General features: G+C 47.0%; 1 protein-coding gene and 1 long non-coding RNA gene across 3 annotated transcripts in view; one reads left to right on the forward strand and one right to left on the reverse strand.

Moving 5' to 3' along the window:
* The first annotated feature begins 1,547 nt into the window (after window positions 1-1,547).
* On the forward strand, window positions 1,548-5,055 carry LOC118643996 (centrin-4). Its single transcript, XM_036282287.1, has 4 exons — window positions 1,548-1,605; window positions 3,565-3,693; window positions 4,623-4,760; window positions 4,966-5,055. The coding sequence occupies exons 1-4, from the start codon at window positions 1,603-1,605 to the stop codon at window positions 5,053-5,055; spliced, it is 360 nt and encodes a 119-aa protein (XP_036138180.1). The 5' UTR covers window positions 1,548-1,602.
* A 59-nt stretch (window positions 5,056-5,114) lies between these two features.
* The window catches only part of LOC118615884, a 39,065-nt gene continuing 27,075 nt past the window's right edge, over window positions 5,115-17,104 (reverse strand). Inside the window, exon 3 of one of the 2 annotated variants that reach the window (XR_004956498.1) lies at window positions 5,115-5,464. This is a non-coding gene — a long non-coding RNA (uncharacterized LOC118615884). Of the gene's footprint in view, window positions 5,465-10,372; window positions 12,219-17,104 lie in introns of those variants that run through there. The other variant, XR_004956499.1, reaches the window with a different exon arrangement.

The raw sequence follows: 17,104 nt of genomic DNA on the forward strand, positions 1-17,104 counted from the left end.
AAATTAATCTACAAGCAAAAATTGATATCAAACTAAACACTCACAAGAACTGTCTCGGCATTTGAAGAATCTATTCCAAGTTTCAGCCTTTCCTTATAAACGCCTTGATGTTGCCACACTAGAACATACATTTATTTTCATTTTTGCACATGCTATACTCTGATTTGATTATCCTCCACTTTCTTCACCTCGGCAAATGCTGTAAACCTTTCACGACCCAAGGCAAATACCATATTTTTGAAACAACCTTCTCCAGCGCCCCAGGGAGGGCTACTGCCTCCTTCCTGTGCTCCCAACGCACCTGTCACACAAAACTCCTAAAGCATTTAGCACTTTGTATGTATGTCTGTGCCCATCTCCTCCACCATCCTGTGGGTTCCTTCCAGATAGCAGGCATTGTGCAGGACATTAGAAATCATTCATTTCTGTTCAGGAGAGGCTCACCTCCCCGTTCCTACCAGGAAGTCTGGGGGCCACCTCAGTCCTCTGCCCCACCCATTAGCTGGTCCCTGACCAGACTCAGGACTGGGCAGAACCAGCAAGGCTGGCCTCTCTGCACAAGAACATGCTTTGGTTTACAGCAGGTACATCGGTGTTACTGAGTCAACCGAATTGTCGGGCCACCTGGGTCCCACTCCAGAGTGCGGATCTAAGCGGGAGGTGGTTGGACCGCCAGCCAAATCCTGGGGTTCAGCCAACGGAATGGCTGTGGGTCAGAGTGTGGGTGTAGATGTCCGCGAGCGATCCCGGGTGCGGCCGAAGTCGTTCCCAGCAAATACACACGGCGGCACAGGTACGACCTCAGCCCTAGGCAGGGAGGCTTGCGGGGCATCCGAGACCCGCCCCGCCCCCGCCCCGCTCCTCCCGACCGCGCCGCCGCCCGGCGCCCCTCACCTGGGGGCCCCCGCCGGAATCCCTGCGAACCACGGAGGAGGCAAGTGGCCCGGCCCAGGCACCGTGGAGGCTGAGCAAGGTCCAGCGGCGATCCCCAACGCCTCTACCATCCCACCCGCGGGGAACCAGGGCTGCCAACGCACCCGGCCCAGCGGGCCCTCCCTTCTCACTCGCCCTTTCCCTCGGGAACGCAAACGAGGGCTCCCCCGACTCCACCAAAGACTCCGCAGTCGCTGGAAGCACCTCGCTACTCACCTCCTTCTGTTCTCCAGCCCCCGGGGAACTCCTGGGCTCGCTTCCCACCGTCAGAAAGGCTCGGGGGGGGCACACGAGGACGCCCAAGCGCGCTGGCGAAGACGCCCCCCGCCCCGCACGCAGTTTGCGCAAGTGCGAAAGGAGCCAAGCGGGCCGCGCGGCTGGGCCTGGTCGCTAGGAAACGAGACGGAACGTTCCGCTTAACAGTAGACGCGAAGGCAAAGCGTCACGCTATTGGTAGATAGTAGAAAGGGGGCTGGCCTCAGGGTCTTTTTTTCTGGCCATTGGGTGAAATGGCCGTCAATCATTTCAGGGGCAAGCCTGAGTGGGCGGGGCTGCCTGAAGTCGGCGACAGCGGCCTTAGCAACCACTTGGCCGCCGAGAAGGGCGCTGTTGGGCTGCGTGGTGGGAGGTGGAGGTCCCGGCTCCCGGCTGAGACCGCCGGTGGCCGACATGGTGAGTGCGCAGCTGCAACCTCTTGCTGGGACAGGGGCTGGGGAAGGGCCGAGATTCCTCTCCGGAGCAAGGAAGGAATTCCGTTTAGACCGTGAAATGCAGTATTCGCCTCCTTTTCATGATCCTCCAGTGTCAGCAGTATCCCCTCCTCTCGTTGCAAATAAGCGCCTTGTCCGCGGCCCTAGGGACAAGGGGCGGTTCTCCAGTTCATGTTCCCTTCAGGAGCCCCATCAAGCGCCAACACCGCCAGTCTAAGATAGGTTCCCTGATTGGCCCGAAAGGAGTTCAAGACAAAGAATAAGAGGCTGAAACAGCTGGAGGGCCTGGGCCTCTAGGAAAGTCCTGGACTCTGAAAAACTGGCCAGGGACCCAGGAGCTCTGCCACTGTAGGAAGCGGGGGCTTCCGAGGGCGGCCACGCCAGTGCACCTGCAGCCCGGCGACCAGACAGACCAGAGAGCAGCCGCCGCCCCGCCAGCACGCGCCGAGGCCGGTTGCCGCCCCTGCCCTGCTGCCTCCACCCGAAGCTGGGGACGGGATGCCCAACTGAGCTGCAGCTGGGGCCCGCGAGGAACGCCGACCCCGCCGACCCCGCTTGCCAGTGGAAAATGGCAAATAGCAGGAAGATGACCCCCACCTTGCCTGAAGACTGATAACTGGCCCAACCTGTCTTCTTACCCAGATCCCTGGAGTAGTTTTTCACCTGGAAAATGTAGGGCTTTTTTGTTTGTTTCCACTTGTCAGCCTCTGCAATACAGGAAAGCATGCTAGAAGGTGGGAAAGGGTATTATGTTCCAATCAAGCATATCCCACAAAGTAAGTTTTATGATGAGACCTTTAGGCATAATGGAAGTAAAGAAGCCTTCCACAGTGCTTTTCAGATACACTGACCTATTGTATTCCCACATACTTACTCTTCTAGTATGCTGTCCTTTGCTTCTTCTCTTAATATGTTTTTTTTAATTGATTTTTTTTTTTAGAGAGAGAAGAAGGGAGAAGTAGAGAGAGCTTTGAAACACCAATGTGAGAAACACCAACGGGGTGCCTCCTGCACTCCCCCTACTGGGGATCAAGCCCAGACCTGGAATCCAACAGGGACCTGTCAGTCCATGGGGGGCGATCAGTCCACTGAGCCACACTGTGGTATGGCCTCTTCTTCTCTAAAGGCACTAATTAGAAGGAAAAGCCTAATTGGTAAAAAGAACCGGGCTTTCCACTAAGATAGTAATGACTAAAGCAAAAATGTTAGCATAGGGAAAGGTACACATTATTGAGGATCATTATATAGTAGAGAAGAGGATATTTGACGATGATTATTATACATAGTTAGTTCATCATCAATTTCATCAATTATTCTGGTTCTGGTGACTTTCCTGATTACATAGCTTATCTTTCGCCCACATGTGTGCTTATTACAGGCATCCAGGTACTGCACAAGTTCAGACCAATGGAAGAAAAGAGCAGCAAACATTGAACTGAATGAAACTCAAAAACAAGAAATTAAAGAGGCCTTTGATTTATTTGATATTGATGGGTCTGGAACCATAGGTGTAAAAGAATTGAAGGTTGTAAGATTACTTCTAATTCTAAAACATTTAAAAAACTGTGTCCTTTATTTGTGGCAATCTTTTAAGTCTTTAACTGGCCTTCTGAAAGCTTGATGTAAGGTCCCTTCAGTGCAGACAGCTGCCTCACACTGACAGAACAGTATCTTGTTGAGCATTTTATTCTTGTTTTATAAATGAACTGGCCAAAGCCCAAGGGGTGACAGTGACATGTCCTCAGGCACAACAGGATTAGAAGGCCTGCTGAGCCAACTTTCTAGGTTTATACCCTGTCCATAGTAAAAAAAAAAAAAAAAGAAAGAAAAAGAAAAGAAAAGAAAAAGAATCTAGTAATTGATAGGTACTTTTAAAGCTAGGAATGAGATCATGGCATAATTTATTTGCTTCCTATTTCAGATTGCAATGCAGGCCTTAGGATTTGAACCAAAGAAAGAAGAAGTTAAACAATTGATAGCTGAAGTCGACAAAGAAGGAACTGGCACCATTAGTTTTGAAGACTTTTTTGCCATAATGAGTATAAAAATGGTATGGTAGTGATTGTGTTTTACAAAGAAGTACAATCAGAGGTTTCATAGAAGAATTTAAAGATGCTTGGGGTTTAGACAGGAATAGCAAGATTAAAGATGTTTTCAGGGTAGTAACAAAGACTGTCCAGTGTGAAGAGGTTATTTTTGTTAGGAAATACTAGGATATGTAGATGGATCGAATGGGACCAGCAATGTGTAGCCTTCAACTCCACAAATATGTATTGAGTGCCTATTTTTGCCAGGCACTATTCTGGGAACATTGAACGAAACAACTTCCTTGTGACCTTGGAGCCCATGTGTTTGTAACGGATCTCAGTTCCTGGGGTCAATAAGAAATACATCCTCTTTACCACCCTGGGCCTCTCCCACTTCAGTAGACACTGAGTGCAAATACCTGAGGGCAGAGGTGAGTGCAAATACCTGAGGGCAGAGGTGAGTGCAAATACCTGAGGGCAGAGGTGAGTGCAAATACCTGAGGGCAGAGGTGAGTGCAGATACCTGAGGGCAGAGGTGAGTGCAAGTACCTGAGGGCAGAGGTGAGTGCAAGTACCTGAGGGCAGAGGTGAGTGCAAATACCTGAGGGCAGAGGTGAGTGCAAATACCTGAGGGCAGAGGTGAGTGCAGATACCTGAGGGCAGAGGTGAGTGCAGATACCTGAGGGCAGAGGTGAGTGCAAGTACCTGAGGGCAGAGGTGAGTGCAAATACCTGAGGGCAGAGATGAGTGCAAATACCTGAGGGCAGAGGTAAGTGCAAATACCTGAGGGCAGAGGTGAGTGCAGGGCGGACCTGAAAAGGCAGAGCAGGTGGTCAGGGCAGAGCTCAGCTACCTGGTCGGTGCTGCTCTCCACCTCAAACACCTGCAGGTCCAGCTTCATTGAATAAATAAATGAAAGACTAATAACATTGAGCTATTTCTGTTTTTAAAGAATGAAAAAGATGAAAAGGAAGAACTGCTGAAAGCTTTCAAATTATTTGATGATGATGATACTGGAAGCATAACATTAAATAACATCAAGAGGGTTGCTAAGGAACTGGGGGAAAATTTAACAGATGACGAACTTAAGGTAAATTTTACTTATTTTTACATGTACTTATAGTTTACATGTATAATTATATACAATTATTTATGTATAGTATAATTTAAATAGTATTACTTAATTGTACTCATACATACATTTAAATTAAATTCTTGAGTATATATTTCAGTATTCATTTGCATCATTCATTTTTAGTAGAGTTCACATATCATATTTATGTTTTGATTTACAGGAAATGCTTGATGAAGCTGATCATGATGGGGATGGAGAAATAAATGAGGAAGAATTTTTGAGAATGATGCAAAAGACCAGTCTTTATTAATACTGTGTGTGTTTTTTGTTGTTGTTGTTGTTCCTTCTGGAAGTTAACAGATTTGTATGTGTTACACAGTTCTATAATATCTGGATATTCATTTTCAATTTTCAGTCTATATGCACAGGTTAGTCTCTTGATGTCTAACCCATGTGAGAAGTTACATGTTTCTACCAATATGTTATTAAATCTACAACATCAATGAACAAAATGTAATGACTTCCTTGAACCATGAATCCAAGAAAAGTATTAATTCTAGCTGCCAGGATCCAAGGACTAATCATTTTTTTAAAAGTTTAATGAAATTGGCCCCACATGCAAATGAATTTGGCAAATAAGCCATTACTTACCCATTATTTTCTTGTGTGCAGCTCTTTAAAAACTGGTGACCATTTGCTTTTTCAGCAGTTATTCAGACCTGTAAAATATTAAATAAAACTGTCTGGTAGCTACATTATTTGCTATTTTTCTTTCTATAAAGAAATTCAAAGCGGCATTTGTATCACTCAGATTTCCCTACCAGTTTGACCCTATAAGATAGCATTTTTAAAAATATCAATGTCCTAGATATATTAATCTCAGTTAATATATTACAACTTGGAAGCTGGTAGTATTAACTCCAACTACATAAGGGAAAAACGAAGGTTCAGAAAACTTAAATTTAAAAATTGCTTTATTACCCATAGATACTAAATAAAACATGGATTATAAATTTTGTATCTTTGCCCTGGTTGGGTAGCTTGGTTGGTTGGAACATCGTCATGATTCGCCAAGGTTGTGGGTTTGATCCCTGGTCAGGGCACATACAAGAATCAACCAATGAATGCATAAATAAGTGGAACAACAAATCAATTTCTCTCTCTCCTTTCCTCTCTCTGACATTAAAAAATAAATAAAAAATTATCTTTTCTCCCATTACGCTGCTTCCCTGTGGAAAAACTCTCAGGATAAGTATATTTTCTAGGACTCTTGTAACTGAACTGTCCGTGTTTTCTCTGTGAGAGCGCATCTGTCCGGAAAAGCAGTCCCTGCAGGCAGTGGTTCGTCCCTCCCTGGGCCGAGTGAAAAAGGGCCTTGGGCCAGGATCACTTCCTCAGGGAGAGTCCCCACAGCTTGTGCTGGACGTGTGACCTTGTCTGAGAATCTCTCTCTCAGACTCAACGTGGACCTCCGTTCTGCTTCAGCATGTGTGTCATATGGCACCTGGCCAGCCCTCTGCTGTCTGTCCTCTTCGGAAAGGTCGCGAGGGGTGGGTGCGGGCCATGTGCCCTGCAGCCCCGGAACCCACGTTCACTGCAGAAGCTGATCTAGCACCGTTCCTTCTGCGCATGAGCAAGTCGCTGCTCCCTCTGGTCCTTGACGGTGCTGTGTCTTCCTTGGCAACTCTGACACCAAGCTGCAGGGCAGAAGTGCTGAGACTTTCTGATCCTGATAACAGGCGACGATGCCACCTGTGGGACCCACGCTGTCTAAACCCAAGTAAGGGTCTCTGGAGTGAGACTTGTAAAAAAAAAATGCAACTTTAAACGCCCCACCTGAAAAAACAAATCTGATTTAAAAAATGGGCAGAGGACATGAACACTATTCCCAAGAAGGCATACAGATGGCCAACAGAGAAATGAAATGATGCTCAAAATCACTAGTTAGAAAGGAAATGCAAATCGAAACCCCAGTGAGATACCTCATACCCTTTATTTTCTTTCCTCACCTGAGGACATTTCTCCATTTTTGTTCAGATAGTGTGGGAAAGAGAGAGAGAGGAACATCGACGTGAAAGGGACACATCAAGTGGCTGCCTCCTGCACCACCTCAACCAGGGCCGGGGACGAATCACAACCGAAATACGTGCCCTTGACTGGAATCGAACCTGTGACTCATGGTCCACAGGCAGACGCTCTAACCACTGAGCAAAACCGGCTAGGGCAAGATACCTCGTACCCTTTAGAAAGGCTGTTATCAGCAAGACAAAAGTACCAAGTTGGAGCGAATGTGGAGAAAGGGAAGCCCACTCCCAGGATGTAGTATTTCCATGTCCAGACTGAAAGTCCGGGGATGTCCTGCCCCTCGCCCCCACTCCTGGCCTGAACTCGCATTGCAGCCTGCGGCAGGCCGGCTACCCCATCAAGCTCTCGCCCAGGTCTGCGCTCGCAGATGCTGTCCCCTGCCGGGTCTTTCGGAGCTCACCCTGACACCTGTCACTCCGGAGCTGGCCGGGGCTGGTGCAGCAGGGCACGTGGCCGGTGTTGTTTGTTTCTCTCGAATCCCTGCTCTAGAACTTCCCCTCTCAAGTCCTAGACACTTCGGCAGCCCTCCAGCTCCAACCTGTTTCTGGCGAATAGCTGTATTTGGTTTGGAAAAAAGAGGTTGGATTCAAACCTGTTATTCATGCTCCCTCATTTTTACTTCCAGGACTCTGATGAAATGGCAATGTTAGTGACAGTTACTGAGTCCTTCTGTGTATTGGGTCCTGCTCTCCCTCCTTCACATGGATTTTCTGAGCAAGCCCTATGCCTGCGGGACACGGCTTTGTCGTTCTGATTGTATAGACGAGGACAGAGGGTTTAAGTGACCAGCTCCTCAGCACATGGACAGGCAGTGGCTTATCCGGATACCACGTGAGGGCTGCTGCTCCCCCTGGGGCTCTGACCCTCTGCTCGGCTGCCCATCACCCCTGGGCAGGTGTCATCTTTACCCAGGAGAGGCCACCAGCCCATATTCCCAGGGGCAGAGAAGCAGGAAAGTGAATCTTTGTTGTTCGGAAAAGTGAGTGAAGTCAGACGTAAGGACAGTGGTAAATCTGGAGAAGTGAAATGAAAGGAAAAGACACTTGGAAAAAAATTTAAACAATAGATTTAAGTCTTTGTAAATTCAATAGCAGAGAGTCATGCAGTGGTCAAGAGTAGGCTATCAAGACAAGCAAATAGTTTGTCAGATCAGAGATTATAGTGATAAAAGTCATTACTTAATATTTTATGTATGGGCATTGCCTTCCCCTCCCCAAATCAATGTCCCTTGCTTTCTTGGTGATGGCTCATTTTAACCAGAAAGTTTTAAGTATACGTTTAAATATTTGGTAAATGAATGAAATAGGGAAGTACAATTCTAACATTAAGGTTACCCACTGAAATCATGGGTTGGTCACAAGATGGAGCATGGAGGTCACACCACTAGAGGGCGTTGAGGTCTTATCTCAGTTTGGTGAGGGGAGGTGTGCTCTGATTTAGGCTTATTTTGATAGACATAAATCAGTTAAAGAATTTTTTAAAAGATCAAATTAAAGATGTAATTTATCAAGCATAACTTGAGAAAAAAATTACAGAAATTGTATTATTCCTAAACCAACTTCCTTGGTAACTAATTATGAAAAATAAAAAATTTCACTTAAAACCAATCTGATACTATTCAAAATGTAACCCATGGAATTATCAGGGGGAAATACGTTATTTGAAGATTTTAGAAAAACATTTTCCCTTCCAATCTAATTTTGAAGATGTCTGACATTTTCCTCTGACTATATAAGGAAAGAATTCAGTTGTTTCATATAAAAATGGCTAAAAAGAAAATCACCAAACTGTTGACAGTGGTTACTTCTGGACAGGACGGCGTGATTTGGGAGACGGTGAAGCTGTTTGCTTTTTATTCATCATACCTATCTATGGTTTGAATTTTTATGAACATAAATTTTGTAATTTAAAAGAAGTAAAAAATTCACCTCTTTAAAAACTAGGTTAGGAAGATACTATGAAAATAAATTAGAAATATAAGTCCAAGTTTATATAATCTGCTTAAATATTTATAAATATGGTGCCCAAGCGATACGAATAAGCATTGTACAATACAACATCAAAAAGGAAGGATGGGTGGTGGTTACATTGTATACTTGAGCATCTCTTCTGTTGTATACTAGATAGTCACATACAGGCTCTGAAGTCTTCAAGAATCACACTTACTTAATTTGTTCTAGCCCCCAATACACCAGTTTCATTGAGAACGGAACACTTCTATTTTCACACTTCACCAGAGAGTTAATAACAGATCTATAGCCTCGGTTTTGGGAAAAGTGACATAGTCAAAAGAATGAAGTACATATAAACAAAGAAACACCTATCGTCGAAATACATTGTGTTCTGGAATAAGGTCCTTTAAATGAAATTTAAGCTGATGAAAAAATACATAGGTTCACTGTATTACATCAGTTTTCTGTATTTTTATTAGAAATATATAAGTACCTCTTACTTCTCTTGGAAATATATTGTAGCTAATTCAATATCAACCCCTATACAAATTAAGAAGTAAAGCACCGTGAACGTGAGTAGCAACCCCACACTGTTCCCCGCTAAGCAGCGGGGTCCAGAGGCGTGCTCAGCGCTGAGGTGGAAGAAGCATCACGCCTTAGAGTTTCAGGCCAGCTCGGTCCGAAGGCCCCTTCCCGCCCAAGGGACCAGGGTGGCCACAGCCCTTCCACCCACCCAGCAGCGGAACATCACAGAGCTCTCCCGGCCCCTGGCAGAGGACACAGAGCACCCCAATGTCTCGCCAAGCATGTGGAAAGAAGATTATTTTAGGAACACTCTTAGCAGGATAGGATTTAAAATGGACTCTGAACAATCAGATAAGCTGGAGTCTGAGGATGGTTTTTTTCCTTTTTTTTTTTTTGGCAAATAGAGATAAGGGTTCTGAGGAGGAAAGCCACAGATGAGAATGTTGTGGGATGCACTGTGGAGGGCCAGCCACACCAGACACTGGAAGAAGACAGCAGTTCAATTTGAGCCAGAGTAGAGAGCATTTCCTTACCTATGGCTGGCTTAGCACACGTGTGTGTGTGTGTGTGTGTGTGTGTACACTTCCCCTCCCTCCCCTCAACTGTGTATTTTTGGTGAATGTGTAGTATAGACTTATGCTTAAGTTATATTTTGTTGTTATTCCTCAAAAGGAGTTCAGTCCTCCTCATGTGTCTTTTCATGTGTCTATTTTTCATGAAATGTAGGTTAAAAAGTTCCATAAGGTGTCTGAAGAAGGTTGACACTATCTAATTCATGCAGAAAAATTCTTCTCCCCAACTATGTCGCACATGACCAAGAGCATTGTGAAACATGCTTATGTTTGGATATGTTCAGAGTTGCAGCAATAAAACTTCATGTCCTTGAATGTCTCCTACCCGTTGGTTCCATGTTAGGGCATGGAAGGAACCCTTCATATCATCCATTTCTCAGTAATTCAATTATTTGGGTTAATTTGGAAATTTGAGTATCAATTACTAATTCTCCTGCTATACATCTGTGTTGAATAGTATTAAAAATTATCCCACAAAGCACAGCAATGTCCTAATTAAAATCTTCCAGCCAAAATTAATTACAATTGGCAAAACCTCCATTTTAAAGCTTCTGCCAACTTCTCAGTTGTTTCAGAAAATTTCCAGATCAGTAATCTTGTTTTCTTATATCCATTTTCTCCTAAGTGGGAAATCTGACCTCTCCTAAGTAAGTCTAACACCTGCAGCAAGTAAACCAGGGAACACATCAGCCTTGGAGACGATTTGGGGGACAGGAGGGCCAGCTAGGTTCAAACCTGGTCTTCCGCAATTGGACACGCTTTGGATCATTTCAGGCCTAGAAGAAATGGTTGGAGACACGGTCCCTATAGCACATAATTAACAGACATACAGGGTACGCTATGGAGAAAGACAGAAAGCAAGTTTCTAATCCTCAAGTCGCCCTTTAACTAGATCAGACTTTGGCCAAGCCACCCAAAGATCTCGGGGCTTCTATTGCAGCATGTAAAACAGGTCTGTCTGCAAAGCCCTGTTGTACTGCTGAAACCCAGATGATACGAAAAACAACTTCCATCTACGAAGTAAGTGAAACCTATGGAATGTAATGTAACAGTCACTATGCGCTTATCAGCCAGACTTCAAGGATGCAAACAATTTGCTGACATGGGCACAAACCTCTTTTCTTTATTAAGAAATAAAACATTTACAGATACAGCAAAAGTTTCTGTCTTGCCCCCTATCATTTTCCCCTCTCTTCTCAGAAGTATCATTTCCAGGCAATTGCCTGTACTCTGACCTATGCGTGTGTATCCCTAAGATTGTAGACCACCAGTTAGGTGTCTAAATGCCCTTTCGCAGCTGGATTTTTTTACTTGACATTGTATTTTTGAGATTTATCGACATTGATACGTGTTAATATCTATTCCTTTCAACTGCTCTATAGACTCCTGTTGTGTGAACAGTTCACTTTTCTACAGGAAATTAGACTGTTTTCATATTTTTACTGTTAGGGACACCACTATCAGGAACACCCTTACATTTCCTTCGTCCATCTGTATAAGGGCTTTCCTAGGACAGCCACTGTCTGAGCTCGGGCTACCATAACAAAATACACAGACTGGGTGGTTTAAACAGCAGAAATGTACTTTCTCACAGTTCTAGAAGCCAGAAGTCTGAGACCAGGGTGCCAGCATCGTCAGGTTCTGGGGAGCGCTCCCTTCCTGGCTTATAAACGGTCACCTACTCCCTGTGTCCACATGACAGAGAGAGGGCGAGAGATCTCTCTCTCTTTCCTTATCGTATGGATTCAGGGCTCCACCCTATGACCTCATTTAACCTTAACTACCTACTAAAGACCCCATCTGCAGATACCATCACATGAGGAATTTGGGGGGCACCATTCAGTCAACCCACAGGAGTCAATTCGTAATGAAACTGTTGGGTTGCATAAAATCTGCATCTTCAGCTTTTTAAGGTATTTCCAGATTGATCTCCAAAGTGGTTGTGCGAGTGTACATGCCCAACAGCAAGTCTACAGATACTAGAATATTTTTAACTAGAAGAACTTTAAAATCACAATTGGAAGCTCGAGGGTAGAATCCTTTCAAACTGCAACTTCTTTTTCCCATCCCACCAGAACCGAAGTCTTCTCCCCAACAGCTGTCGACATACCGGCTGCTGCCAGTCTGTTGTAGCATGTGTGAAAACCACGCATCCCCTCAACCCGGCAGCACCTCCTTGGAGGCCAATGGCGTGAACTAGAACTGTTGTGGGTTCAGAGTGACGGCTGGAGTTCTTGCCCAGAGAAACCAGGTCTCGTTTGCTGGGAACAAATGATACAGATCAAGTTTCAAGTCCATTGACGTCGAGGCCCCCAGGCTCCAAGTCTTCTCTGGTCCACCTGTGAGAAACCAGTGTTTCAGCTTGATGCTGTGATTTTTTTTTTTTTTCAAATAGGATATTTAATTTTCTTTAAAAATAGTTTAAATGGCATCCGTGTGCCTCCCTCTCATTCCCTCTCCCTGGCGGTGGCCTCACTTAGCATTTTGCTTCCTCACGTCTCTGGCACTCGGGAACCCCTGTTCCCTGTGTTAACCGACGGATCCCTCCTCGGGCCAGCATGGGGAAGTTCCATTAGCCCCCCAGCACCTGTCTGTGAACTGAGCAGTCTGATTAGAGAAACTGATGGTTTCTTCTGTTTCGATCATGTAGACAGTGTATGAATCAAAAGGGATTTCTCAGAGTGAGTTAAACAATCTATTTTCCTTCCCGTATGTGTCACCATTTTTCTGGAAACTCTTACTTATCAGGTAAAACCGAACTTAGGGAGGTTCTCCGACAGCTTAATCATGTTCTTCGCTGGATCCCACAGTGAAGCCAGAAGCTGTGAGCGTCTGCCCCTCTCATTTCCGTGGCAACTGTCTGAGGGCCAAATATAGGACCATTGTGTCGCTGCAGGACCCGCAGAAGAAGGAACTCAGCGGTGAGGAAAACCCCTGTTAGTCAGAAATTTTTCTTTAGGAGGTCAAGACCTTTGAAAAATTAATGGAAAAGTACCAAACAATACTTTTCTTCATATGTGTATTTTTATTGCAGCCTTGTTCTTAACTAGGGAATTTTACATCTGTGTCATCATGAATCCGTTTTCCCTTCGCTGTCCCTTGCTCTGTCTTTCTGAGTCTGTCGGTCTGCCCATAGGAGGCCTCTCTCCCCCAGCAGGAACTGGAGAAATATGTGAAAACGTAATCCAGGCGGCCAGCTATGAATAATGCCATCATCTGTGTGGCTGTCCGAGTGATGAGCCGACAAAGCCGAGCTGCCCGGGCGGTGCTGGCCGAGTCCCTGCGTCCGTGTCCCAGCAGGGCTCGGTGCGGGGCAGGCGCCCGGGTTCGTTCCTCTCGCCTCAGGGCTTTGTCACCCTCGAAGACTGAATTCTGAGAATGTTCCTCGTACATTCCAGTAAGATTTATTTGGATAACCTACCATTCTCTCTGGCATGAAAAATCAGGAAAGTACTCTACTGGCTCCCTTTTTGAAGGAAAAGGTGTGTTGCCCGGGGAGGCGATGCACACAACCCACACGAAAAGACTCGGCTGAAGGTTGTTGCAGCCTGAGGAGAAAACCTGGCCCTGTCCACACATCAGGCTGTTTGACTTTTGGTGGCCACACCTTGATTCTCCACCTTAGGAACTGTTGTTGGCAGTGATAACAGCGAGACAGCCTTATTGAAATATTTCTTGGTTGATAGCTTCTTTAGATTGATAATACTACATCCCAAATTCTATAAGCAGTTAAAGAGATTTTACTAGGACTTGTAAACTGCTAACTAAGAGTGTTTGCATGGAGTCTAAGAGAAAGAAACAGCCCGTGCATTTCAGGTGAACGCTGAGGGGTGCTGGGGTCCAAACCTCCTCTGAAGCTTAGGAGGAGGGGCCTGTCCCCAAACAGCCTGTGCGGGAGCCCACCGCCTCCAGGAGCTGCCTCACCCGGGGACCCCACCTCTTCCTTGGCTACCTGACAGCTGGTGGAGTGGCCAAAAGTAGTGCCAGTCTCTAGACATGTGCCCACATCTGTGGATCAAGAAGAGGAGTATTTTGATCTGTTTTAAAGAGCACGGAGTCCCTCGTGTACTTGGGAGCATGGCTGTACCTGCCCTGGGGCACACGGCGCCAGATTCCAGTGCTGTCGAAGCTCTCTCGTTCCCTGGCTCATCCCTGCTCTCCCGGAACTTTCCGGCTCCCCCTCAGACAGCACATCGCCAACGCCTCCCCTGTCCACCTGCCACGACCAGAGCCAGGACTGTGCAGCTGAGTGGCGTAGGGGCCCAGCGTGGGGGGGTGCTACTCCTGAGCCTCTCAGCAGTGTGTGAGAACAGGGCCTCCTGAGAGTTTAGAGAGCTCTCGGAGGGGACGAGAGTCCATGCACAGGTGGCCTCACTCCGTCTCGAAGCCCTTGGCTCAAGTCACCTGTGCTCCAGATGCAAGGGCTCCCTTTGGCCTTGACAGGTATTGGAACTGCAAGTAAGACATGAGACACGGATTCAACTCATTTCTAAATACCAACTCTATGAAAGGGAGGCTAGGAAACTCTCAAAGGTTTAAAGATTTCATTAAATTTTTAGAGTTAAAATATGCAACTATCAATAATAGGTTTTAGTGGCTGTAAAATTTGTAGGGAAAATAAATGCTAATGTACATGGCCTTTCTTTTGAGCACATTAGACCCTTAAGAGAAAGACCATGGAGAGAAATGGCTTTCAGAGTGAATTTAAAGAGAGCATTCCAGTTATCAACAGGAACGTCCTCTGTCTATGCTAAGCAGTTTGAGTTTTAAACACTGAGGCGGAATTAACAGGGTTTTAACTGAGTAAGTGAGCGGTGGCAGCTGGCGTGGCGATGCTCGGGGCAGGTGTGGACTGTTGGTGTTCGGAGAGGCTGTATCAGTGGAGGCCAAGGTCAGGGAGCAGTTAGGTCCCCGAGTTCTGAAGTGGAACACACATACACTTCTACTACCTCTCTTAGTTTCAACTTTTACGTTCCTCTTCTAACAAAACCTGACCACTCCTCCCCCATGGAAAAACTGGAGATTCTTCCAGAACTCGAGCCGCTGTGAAACGGGAGGGTGTCCCCTTGCAGTCGTGAGGAGGGCCGCCTGGGAGCTGTGCCAGCCGTCTGGGCCGCACACGGGAAGGATTTCCGGCGGGGGACAGAACAGCAGGGACTGGGCACAGGAGTCCTAACTGCCTCTGGCCCCTCCAGCTTTCTGACTGCGGCCGGTACCCAACTCGGACCACCAGCCAAATGACAGGGGCCAAGCACTGGTGTGTCAGCCTGCGCCCGCACTTTTTAAACGCCCTGATTAAATGGTTTGGGTCCCTCCAGGATGGAGAACCCATCTTAGGCCTGAGACTAAGTGGGCTTTTGGTTGTCTTTGCAAATACGAATCATGGGTCAGGCATGTCTGGGAAGGAGAGAGGGAGAGCGAGAGAGAGAGTCCACGTCCACTAGCCGTGTGGGAGAGGACACCACGGCTGAGAGACAGTGCGGGTCCTCACTGTCCATCCAGACAGCGACCCTGCCCATGTGGGAAAGGAGACCCAGTACACAGCAGGCTTCAAGCGATCGCTCCTCTTCCTTTGGAAAGAGCGAGAAGGAGAAAGGGGACAGCAGAGAGAGCAGGGGACCGAGCCGGAGGACAGCGCTTCCCTGCGCACGTGGCACGTGGGGTAGTCGGTGTTTCAGTTCGGGTCTGCAGTTAAGTGGGCTGGTGGATGTTTGCCAGAAACATTACCCAGCGTTTCCGTAGGGAAGGTGCTCCGAGTTCCTGACGGGTGACTCATGAGTGAGCTGGGCTGCAGCGCACGGAGCAGACTCAGCGACCTTCCGTGCCCTGGGGGTCCTGCGGGAGGCGTGGCCCTGTCCCGCTGACACCTCTGTCCCGCTGACACCTCTGTCCCGCTGATGCTCTGTCCCGCTGACGCCCTGTCCCGCTGACGCCCTGTCCCGCTGACACCCTGTCCCGCTGACACCTCTGTCCCGCTGATGCTCTGTCCCACTGACACCCCCCCATGCTACAGCGTGAGTGCAGACACGCTGTCTTCCCAGACTGTCCAGCAAACACGTGTTTCAGCAAATTGCACAAATCGGAGTTAATCACTTACTGAGCTCACGAGTGCAAACAATTACTCTAGAAGTAATAGCGCTTCAAAAAAATGGTATAAATTCTTCACTGGACTACAAAAATGATGGTATCAGTTAGCTTTTGGCCCATTATATACACCACATCCCAAAATGCAGCGGCTCAAATCAAAATGACGACCCCAGAGCGGGGGACGGCCCGGGCTCGTCAGGGCGCCGTGTCATTCCCTGGTCCGTCTGTTGGCCGAGGCAAGTCACGGGGCTAAACCCAAAGTCAAAGAGTGGGAAGGGCATTCTGCTCCCTTAGCAGGAGAAATGACAAGGTCTGTGGCAAAAGGAAGAGGCAGACCACCGGAGCCCATTAGGCCATCTTCCACCATGATCACTGTTCAGTAACCTTAGGTTAGATGCTGCTACTTGAAGTTTGGGGTGGCTCTGGGAGTGTGTGGAGGTTAGGGGTCACGGGACGGGGAGCAGACGAGCTTTGGGGCGGCATGTCTTGCAAAGGCACCACGCCTGAACTGTTTTAAAGCATCTGACCTACTGCTCCTGCAGAGGGAGCCGGAACCCTCTCTCTCCCTCAGCTGCGACAAAGGCAGCCAGGAACTTTCTCATGAAGTCAGGTCGATGCCCCGCAGAAGCAGAAGCACGTAAGGGGCAAGTAGCTAAAGGAAATAGGCACACCTTACCAGTTTTGAGGAGTTCCAGGTAATTGGGGAAGTCTTGAGAAGGGCCCCAAGGTGCCAGACATATGCCTATGGCTAACTACCCTTGTCTGGGTTACACAGGGGAGAAAATTATGGAGTTATTGGCTTGATGACTATTCTTAACTTTTAAAAAAATTTTATTTGCCCTGGCCAGTTTGGCTCAGCGGTTAGAGCGTCGGCCTGCGGTCCGGAGAGACCGGGGTTCGGTTCCCGCTAAGGGCACGTACTTCGGTTGCAGTTTGTCCCCGGCCCTGGTTGGTCGTGCGGGTGGCAGCCACTCGATGTGTCCCTTTCACATCGATGTTTCTCTCTCTCTCTCCCTCCCACTCTATCTGTACAAAAAATGGAAAAATATCCTCAGGTGAGGATAAAAAAAAAAAAATTTTATTTATTGATGAGAGAGAGAGAGAGAGAGAGAGAGAGAAACATCAATTTGTTGTTCAC

Source organism: Molossus molossus, unplaced genomic scaffold (assembly GCF_014108415.1).
Source record: "Molossus molossus isolate mMolMol1 unplaced genomic scaffold, mMolMol1.p scaffold_m16_p_4, whole genome shotgun sequence".
NCBI lineage: Eukaryota > Metazoa > Chordata > Mammalia > Chiroptera > Molossidae > Molossus > Molossus molossus.

What these genes read in the sequence shown, in the direction of transcription:
- LOC118643996 (XM_036282287.1), top strand. An exon ending in CCATAATGAGTATAAAAATG is followed by an intron (nt 3,694 to 4,622) that starts GTATGGTAGTGA and finishes CTGTTTTTAAAG; the next exon opens with AATGAAAAAGATGAAAAGGA. An exon ending in TAACAGATGACGAACTTAAG is followed by an intron (nt 4,761 to 4,965) that starts GTAAATTTTACT and finishes TTTGATTTACAG; the next exon opens with GAAATGCTTGATGAAGCTGA.